Source organism: Poecilia latipinna, unplaced genomic scaffold (assembly GCF_001443285.1).
Source record: "Poecilia latipinna isolate Pla-1442-1.1 unplaced genomic scaffold, P_latipinna-1.0 Scaffold1820, whole genome shotgun sequence".
Classification (NCBI taxonomy): domain Eukaryota; kingdom Metazoa; phylum Chordata; class Actinopteri; order Cyprinodontiformes; family Poeciliidae; genus Poecilia; species Poecilia latipinna.
In genome coordinates this window covers 132,891-142,185 of record NW_015114436.1, presented here as the reverse complement: position 1 = coordinate 142,185, position 9,295 = coordinate 132,891, and the positions used below count along the sequence as shown (strand labels likewise).

Sequence of the window (9,295 nt, the reverse complement as noted above, 5' to 3'; positions counted from 1 at the left end):
CATTCAAATGTAAACAGTGAGAGAGAAATAAAAAGCTGTATAACTTAGTTGAGACTCCAACCCCTTGGGACTTTAGTCAAAACGCCATTTGACAAGGACTCTAACCTTTCAGACTTTAGTCAAAACGCCGTTTGACAAGGACTCTAACCTTTCGGAAACAGTGAGAAAGAGAAATAAAAAGAAACTAATAAATAGATAAAAAGAAAAGATAAAAACATTAAAAACGTCAAAAACATTGAAGACATCAAAACCCACACTCTACTCCTAATTTAGCCATAAGTAACTCTAAACAGTTGGGTTTTAAGTTGAGATTTAAAGGCACCCAGTGTTTCAGCTGTTTTACAGTTTTCTGGAAGTTTATTCCAAATCTGTGGTGCATAGAAACTGAATGCTGCTTCTCCTCGTTTGGTTCTGGTTCTGGATGCAGAGTAGAACCAGAAGATCTGAGGGGTCTAGACGGTTGGTACAGCAATAACAGATCTTTAAGGTATTGTGGTGCTAAACTTATAACTTATTCTCTAAATGATTAAATAAGCAAATGAAAAATAAAATGTCAAAAATGTAAATAACTTTAACATTTCTGAGTGAAGAGCGATATGAGATTATCCACGTGGTGGCAGTAGATGTAGTTTAGCTCTGCTAGGCCGTTTTGTAACGTATATAAAAGGAAACTCCATTACCCATAGTGCGTCGCTTCTTCCGCTTCCAGCCATTCCATTTCTAAGATGGCGGACCGGCGGCGGAGGAGGAGGCGCGCGTCTCAGGACAGCGAGGACGACGACGAGTCCGGCTCGGGTTCGGACAGCGGGAGGTCCGGTTCTCCAGCGACAAAGGCCCGAGGCCGAGAACCCGATCCGGCTGAGGCGCCAGTGAGCCGGTCCGAGGCGAAAAGCGACGTTGAGTCCGAGTGTGTGAGTATCAGTCCGGGCTAACCCCAAGAAGCTAACCGTGGTTCCCGGAGCTGAGAGCTCTGAGTGCGGCCACAGATCTCATGGTCTCCCCGCTGTCTGAAGGATTTACAGAACCGTTAGCTCCCTGTTAGCTCAGCACGATGTCAGAAGAACATTAATTGTTATGTTCGCAATAAAATAATAAACATATTGTTTAGAAATAGCTCGATGATGAGATGTTTTTAGGGAACCAGACCGAAAGGCGCCAGTTAGAACACATTTATAGGGGAGACTAAATGCGACATAACACCTGCTGAGGCAGCCGGTCGTTACTCCGAGTTTAACGAATGTAATGTAGAAAGAAAGAGGTGTCGACATTATTATTCAGGCTATCGGGGAGCCACAAAGCTTGGGCCGTTGAGTGGACCCCGAGGACAGCCTGTGACCCCGCCGGGTGGTCCCCTCAGCGTGGGCCCCGCCGGGTGGTCCCCTCAGCGTGGGCCCCGCCGGGTGGTCCCCTCAGCGTGGGCCCCGCCGGGTGGTCCTCTCAGCTTGTGGCCCCGATGGTTAGTCCCCTCAGCCTGTGGCCCCCTGTGATTTCAAGACTCAGAACCCACACTGTTCAGCCTTATTTCAGAGTAAAACTATATTTGAAATGATTAATTCAGGTGAAAATGTGCTTCAAAGCAGAAATCTTAGTAATTATAACTGTTTATTTTAATGTTATCAAGTCTAATAAAAGTCCTTTGAGATGTTCGTGCTGTGGTAGTGGCTCTAATGGCAGATGGGGATTCAATGAGAGACTATTCTGTTATGAAATTGACTAAAGAAGCAGAAATGAGAAGATAAAAAAAATCCCATAAAAACATCCTAAAGCATTTCTAACCAGGCGAGGTGATGGAGGGATCAGGAGTCAGAAGTAACAAGAACCAGACAGGTGCAGCTATAGATCACTAACCAGCGGCTCTCAGATCTTTTATAATTCTAACAGTGGCAAAACAGGATAAACAAGCGCAATCTATTGGAGAGACACATTGGTTGAAAGTAGGCCTGTCATGATGAGACATTTCTCTGGACAATAAATTGTCCTGAAAGTTATTGTGATGGACATTGATATTGTCATGAGACCATTTTCAACTAATATAACAATGATAATAACATTAATGGCATTGTAATCCAAGAACACATTCTCAAAGGTCAATAAAATTGCATTTCTAACAAACATTTAAAACTGAAACTAGAAAACATTTTAAACATTCAAAAATAAATAAAACAAAGTGACAAAGAAAATGGATTATGAAGTCTCTTTAAATTGTCCTTTTACAAAAGGGCTTAGATGAAACTCAAGCACCAGACTGGAGACTTTCCTCTAGTTTTTGGTAGAAAGAGAGAAAAAAACAATCATAAAAATGGAAATGTAATTTATCATGCGATTAATTTACTTATTAATTATTGCGACAGGCTTGCTTGAAGGATGCAGTTTAATTGTGTTTTGTTTTTAACTCCAATGTGAAACATTTCAGTTTCAAGATGTTAAATCAGCAGAAAGTTTCTCTGCAGTCAGAAGTTCTGGTTGGAGTTGAACATCAACGTCTAACAGCTGCAGGAAAAACTTTTTATTTATAGTCTCAAGTAAATGACTGAATTAATAAGTAACACGTTTTTTTTATAAAAATAGAGACAATGATGCATAAAAATATGAGATTATCAAAAGAAAAAGAATTTAATTAGAATTTAACTAGAGGTGTGCCGATCGATCGGCCACTGATCATAATTGGCCGATTTCCGTGAAAAAGTGTATAACACAAGACAGGTAATCTCTGAAAAAATAATCGTTCTCCTCTGCTTCCTCATGTGTTCTGCAGAATTACTCAGCTCGGTCAGAACCAACCAATCAGAACCAGCATTAATCAGCTAGCCACGCTATCAGGAAGGATTGTCTATTTTGATGCAGCCTGCATTTGACTTTGAGTTGATGTTTCCTTTTTTACTTGACATTATTTGATATAGGCAGATTTATTTGACTCATGTATAATTTATGGTACTGAGAACCTTACTGTTAAATATTATTTTACTGATTGCAGGTTTTTCAATTGTCTTTTTAATTGAATAACTGCTGTATTGTGCCTTCAAGTATTTTGCATGTTTTATGCTTAAATTAGGTGACTTTATTACCAGATCATTTTTTTATTTTGTCAGATCACATAGAAGTATTTATACCTAAAGCAAAAAGTTAACAGTCAATCCAGGTGATCGGCAGAGATCGGCCTCATTGGTGATCGGTATCGGAATCGGCAGCAGGAAACCTGATCGGAGCATCCCTAGTTTTAACTAGACCAGAGTCTGGACTGAACAGAACTTTTGGTTCTGGAGAACCATCAAACCATCAGCAGAACCTGAAACCAGAACCACAGATTCCTGAAGGAAGATTTTACCAAAGAAAGCAAACCAGATTGGGTCAGCAGAAATTGGGTCTGTTGTGGTGAAGTTTGATTATTTAACAGATGCCACGGTTCTGTTCTGTAGAACCCGCTTCATGTTTTGGATTCTCAGCACAGATTTATGGGTTGCTTCTGTTTCTGTGGTGTTCAGAACGAAGAATAGATCCGAGCCCGGATGGGCTTTTTGTTTTTTAGAAACAAACTGAGACTTTCTGATCTCTTTCATGTTCTGGTTCTGATTCTGAACCTGTTCTTGTTTTGGTTCTGGTTTTGATCCTGTTTGTCTTTACAGGAAAGTGAAGACGGAGCAGGAGAAGGTAAGACCTGACCCGCGGCCCGTTGCAGGTTCTCTTGATCCGCTCTGTTGTCATGACGCCTGGTTCTGTTTCCTCCAGCCGTCCTCTCGGATTACGACAGCGCCGATCCGGAGGAGAACGCGTCCCACTCAGAGGTAAACAGAACCGGATCCGGCCGGTTCCGCTCTGTTGGGCCGGGACGATCACTCTGGTTTCTGTTTCTCTGTCAGGGAGGAGAAGAGGAAGAGGAGGGCTTCAGCGAGGAAGAGGCTCCAGCAGCAGCAGCAGCAGCCGGCGAAGCCAAACCCGCTGCTGCTGATGGTCCCACACAGGATGATGGAGAGGAAGAGGAGAAGGAGGAAGAGGAGGAGGCAGGAGGGTCCAGTAAGGAGGAGAGCAAGGCGGAGGAGAAGGGAAACCTGGCAGGAGAGAGGCAGAGCGGAGACGGACAGGTGGGAATTCGACTCGCCTCCAGACGGATTCCAGAATATTTTCCTTATTCTGCTTCCTGTTGGAAAAAGGGTCGTCATGGTTTCTTCTTCTCCTGTCCCTGACCTCCACACAGGAGTCCACCGACGACCCGGAGACAAAGACAGGAGGGAAGCCTGGTCAGCAGCTGGACGACGACGAGGACCGGAAGAACCCGGCTTACATTCCCAGGAAGGGTTTGTTCTTCGAGCACGACGTCCGCGGACAGACTCAGGAAGAGGAGAGGTGAGCCGCCGCTTCCCTTTCAGCCTCAGCACCTCCAGAAGGAGGTTTACCTGCTCCTCCTCCTCTTCTTCTCAGGCCTAAAGGTCGGAACAGGAAGCTGTGGAAGGACGAGGGCCGCTGGGAGCACGACAAGTTCAGGGAGGAGGAGCAGGCGCCCAAGAGCCGCGAGGAGCTCATCGCCATCTACGGCTACGACATCCGGAACGGCGGCGGCAGCGGCCCTGGAGACCGGGCGTACAGGCAGCGGAGACCCAGGTGAGCTGGTTGCCATGACAACATACCGTACCACCACCACCAACACACGGGTCTGAACGTTGGCTTCACTGGTTCTGATGGTCGGAAACCGAACAGAACAACCTGGAAATGAATGAATCTCTGCTGCTGTTCCTCAGGTTGTCATGGCAACAAGTCATTTACATAGGAGCATTGGGTCAAATGTAAACGCTGCACAGACACCACGGACCAGGATGAGCAGGCTAAACTATGAAGTTAGTGTAATGGAGCTTTACTTCCTGGATTAGAAAGATAAAATTAAAGATTTTGGCCTTTTTACTTTCAGAGTTTTACATAATTTATATTATGAAAGTGAAAAATGATTAAGTGTCACTTTGGTCTTTAAACTTTAGGCTGCAGGCCATGAGCAGGTTTTTTTTTTTGTTGATTTAGGATGGTATGTCTGGCTGTAGGTGGCGCTGTGGAGCTTCAGAACAGCCAGGATTTATCAGCTGCTGACTGAGCAACAGCTGACATTTAAACGGGGCCTGTTGTACAAAATTCTCTTTTTGCATTTTTTGTACTTTTATTTTGATCTCGGTCTGAAAAAATAACTTGGACGACTTTTGGAAAAAAGCAAATGTTTTATTGGTGTTAGGAAAAGAGCAGTTTTAAAAACATCCTGATTATTAAGTCACATTTGGTGCGCCCTGTTACCTAGCAACCGCAGAACAGAGCTATTTGCAAACTGTTCCTATCAAGTTTTTTATGTGTATTTTGTTAGGAATGATTAATGGAAATGTCAACATTTAAAATAACTTCCTCAGTTTTTCAATAACAGACATTTTTGCTCGTTTGATCTGGTTTTTGGCTTTTCCAGGAGAGTTAAAGTCCTAAATAAATTTTCCAAACAAATTCTGATGAACGCTCCCATGCACTAGGGTGGGACAGTTATATCGTTTATTGTGAGCAATTTCAGCTAATGTTAAAAAAAAAAAAAAAAAGTTATTTTAGTATTTTATTTTTCAGGTTTTTTTGGGGGGTTTTGTTTTTCAGAAGAGGATCAATAAATATTAATCAAACAGAAAATATGATTAACTAAAGTCTCTATGTGCAGTTTAGTGATTTAAATCACACTTTAAGTAGAAGCTAATATAAAATAGGAATGTTTTTCAAGACCAACGTTTGTGTTCTTCTTCGTTTTTATCGGTATCACCATCCTCCTCCCGTCTCCTCTCCTGCAGGCAGAGTTCTCCTCCCGGCAGAGACAAGCGGTGGAGAGATGGGCAGAGACCGGCCCGGACCTGGCAGAACCGAGGAGGAGGACCGCCTCCACCTTCAACTGTCCCTCCACCCTCCTCTTCCTCGGCGTTTCCTCCCCTCTCTGCTGCTCAGCGGAGCAACAACTCCTCCAGACCGCCGCCCTCCCGCAGCAGACCCCCTCACTACAGCCAAGCGCACCCGTTGTCTCAGTCGGAGTACAGGAACAATGAATCCAACGCACCTCAGGTTCATCCCAGAGAGCGGCACGCACCAAAATCTCAATTGGACCTGCCGGGAGACAGAGGCGGGTCCGTTAGAGGTGGACGGGTCCACGGAGGAAGAGGAGGCTCCTCTGTGGTCATTGAGGAGGTTTCAGACAGCCAATCGGGCGCAGCGGAGGACGGTCCGAGGTCAGAGTCTGCAGCAACGGCTGCAGCAGGGCAGCCGGGCGGGTACCAGTCACCGAGACGACAGCAGCAGGAACGAAGAAGCAGCGGGGACAGAGCTGCCTCCAGATTGGCTGCCTCCACTTCTGACCCCGCTCTCCAGTCTTCAGCAGCCAATCGGGAAGCCTCTCCGCCGGTCGAGCGCCCTGTTGAACGTAAATCATACTCTCTGGCCCGCAGGACTCGCTCGCGGCCATCGGACCTCGGCAGCAAGCAGGCCTCAGTGGAGGAGTCGGCAGCGGGGGGAAACAGCTCCTCACCCAGCAGCGGGGGGGGCAAGGGCTGGACGGGGGGCAGCAGCGAGGGGGGAAGTCAGACAGCAACGGGCGGGGGAGGGGTCGCCGAGCTAGACCAGGAAGTGGCCCGGCTTAATCTGGTCCGACAGACCTGGAGTCAGAGTCCAACGTCGTACGTACGCTCCGAGATGAGAGGTGAGTCCCTCCATACTGGGAGTACAGAGACCCCGTTAAACCAGTCCCTCCATACTGGGAGTACAGAGACCCAGTTAAACCAGTCCCTACATACTGGGAGTACATAGACCCAGTTAAACCAGTCCCTCCATACTGGGAGTACAGAGACCCCGTTAAACCAGTCCAACTGATCCATGTCCCAGTTAAACCAGTGTACCTCTCTGCAGGTCTTCCCAACCCCATCCACATGGCCGGTGGGCCGCCTCAGTACTCCAACATGGAGGAGATGAGCGTGGGCTCCAACCGGGCCAAGCGTTACTCCTCCCAGCGCCAGAGAGCCGTTCCAGAACCGGCCCCGCCCATGCACCTGGGAGTGATGGAGCCGGGACACTACTACGAGCCCAGTAAGATTCCCCCCAGTTCAACCAGTAGGACATTAGAGCTGGAGTTGAAGAACTAGAGATAAAGTTCTGATAAAACCCGATCAATCAGAACCATCACACTTATCAGTTCTGTTAATGTTTGTGGAAAAATATATTTTTATGCGTTTTAACAAGGTTCTGACTGCTCCTTTGATGGAGGTTTTAGCTCGGTTTTATTATCGGTTCTGATTCTGTTAGAGCTGCAGCTCAGCCGAGTCCATCTGGGTCTATCCGGGTCCTGATGATGCTGCTTTTCAGGAGTTTTCTACTAGAATCCAAACTGAAAATGCAGCAGATCAGTTTTCAGATTATTGCTGCACCTCCGCTGTTTCACCAGCAGGGGTCAGCAAAACTTCAGCAGTGTGTCCAGATTTAGAACTGCGGTCAGAACCTCGGATTGAGCCGTTGGTACCGGATTATGAAGTTTAACTGGAATCAGGTCCAGATGGTGTTAGGTCTGGAACTAATGATTATTATAGTTATTGATTAATCTATTGATTACTCTGACAATTAATCAATAGAAATATGGCACATTCTGCATTTAACCACTTATGCCTTTTTATCCAATATTAAAAATACACTAGTAGATGCAAATAAATTAATAAATTCATTCATTAAATAAGAAAATAAACATTTTTATAGTTTATTAACAGCATTCGTTTAATTTATGCTTCATCAACTAAAAATATGTTTAACATCAACGTAAAAAAACTGAACATAACTTGACTGAGCATCAACACAGTGTAGGGCTGATCTTTTGGCTATTTAACTGATTAATATTTGGATGAAAATGTTTAATAGTAGATTTTGTTAACCAGGTGAATGAAAAACTGTCCCATTGGGGAGTTTAAGGTTGAAACTATTTAAACTTTTTTTTTTTTTTATCTCTGATGCTGCAAAATGTAATATTTTTTTTGTACAGTTTTGGTTTCATTACCACTCTGAGGTTGTAGTTCGCAAATAGTTTTTTTTTTGTCTGTATACTACAGTTAACGATTAATCAATTACTGAATTAGTTGATTATTTCAATATTTGATTAATAACGATTAATTGTTTCAGTCCTAGATGCTTAATTTATTTATTAGCTGTGTTGCAGCTGCTGGTGTTTTCCTCTGATCACCTGTTCTGCCCCCCCCCCAGTGTCCTACCAGGGACCAATCTACACCCACGGAGAAGGCCCCGCCCCCATCCCGCCCCAGGGCATGCTGGTCCAGCCAGAGATGCACATCCCTCATCCTGGTGGGTTTCCTTTAAATTCACCATTTCACAACCCTCCTTGGTCGCCCTCTCACCAGGGCTTAAAGAGCTCCGGCCGGGGGCCGGATTTCCGGCTTTTGACCAAACGTCCGCCTCAACCAAACTGTAGTCTCCAGGCTAGACCGGAACGTGTCGGCGGCAACACATCTAAATTTGCAGTACTGTAATTCTGCCACACGTAGCGCTATCTGAAAAATTCCAACGGTTTCTGAAAGGGGAGACGTTGCACTTTCCAGCAAATATCGGGTTAATACGGTAACGTCACAGCTGCAGCTGCAGAGAGTGTAATTAATCCGGGGGGCACTCGTTTAATAGACGGTAAATTGCGAAAATAACTTGCTGGATATTGAAAGTTCCGGTTGTTATGGATACATGGGTAAGTATATCATCTCACAGGACATTTAAAGAACTACTTACAATTAAAATAAGGAAGATTTATTTAGTCAGACGTTTGAAACGTAGGTGTAAAGAGATCCGTCTGGGGGCATTGGACCAAACGGCCCGCCTCAACTAAACTGTAGATACAAAGATGTCTGCCAATCAGAATTCTAGCTCCCGTGTTCTTGACCAATGACTGTAAGACGTTTTGTAGAAAAGAAGCGCATGGGTTCGGTTAGGCGGTTAAATCAAATGCGATATGAAAGAAGATGGAGTTTGTCTCACCCGGTAAAGAAACACGTTTACTTGAGAAAGGAATTAAAAACAAGTGGGGCTGGGCAAAGGAAAGGGGACAAGACGGGAAGCTGGGGGAAATTTTTACAAAAGGGGGGCGATGGGATTCCTCTGGGGGGCGTTTGGTCGAAGGTAAACCTTATACCTACAATCACAACAATACCAGTTTAGACTTTGAGCAACTTGGTAAAACTGTATTGTGTAACATTAAATCATGCTTGGCTGCAACTGTATACATGGCAGCTCTTCTTCTATTCAGTGTTTGTAGCTT

The 9,295-nt window shown here is 45.0% G+C and overlaps 1 protein-coding gene across 2 annotated transcripts in view; it reads left to right on the top strand.

Annotated features, from left to right (window-relative positions):
* The first annotated feature begins 704 nt into the window (after nucleotides 1-704).
* casc3 (casc3 exon junction complex subunit) overlaps nucleotides 705-9,295 on the top strand; it is a 16,119-nt gene continuing 7,528 nt past the window's right edge. Inside the window, exons 1-9 of one of the 2 annotated variants that reach the window (XM_015014494.1) lie at nucleotides 705-911; nucleotides 3,624-3,648; nucleotides 3,727-3,782; nucleotides 3,858-4,079; nucleotides 4,193-4,341; nucleotides 4,417-4,596; nucleotides 5,799-6,694; nucleotides 6,901-7,077; nucleotides 8,236-8,334. In XM_015014494.1, coding sequence (XP_014869980.1) covers nucleotides 726-911; nucleotides 3,624-3,648; nucleotides 3,727-3,782; nucleotides 3,858-4,079; nucleotides 4,193-4,341; nucleotides 4,417-4,596; nucleotides 5,799-6,694; nucleotides 6,901-7,077; nucleotides 8,236-8,334 — 1,990 coding nt within the window. In that variant the 5' untranslated portion in view covers nucleotides 705-725. Of the gene's footprint in view, nucleotides 912-3,623; nucleotides 3,649-3,726; nucleotides 3,783-3,857; nucleotides 4,080-4,192; nucleotides 4,342-4,416; nucleotides 4,597-5,798; nucleotides 6,695-6,897; nucleotides 7,078-8,235; nucleotides 8,335-9,295 lie in introns of both variants that reach the window. The other variant, XM_015014493.1, reaches the window with a different exon arrangement.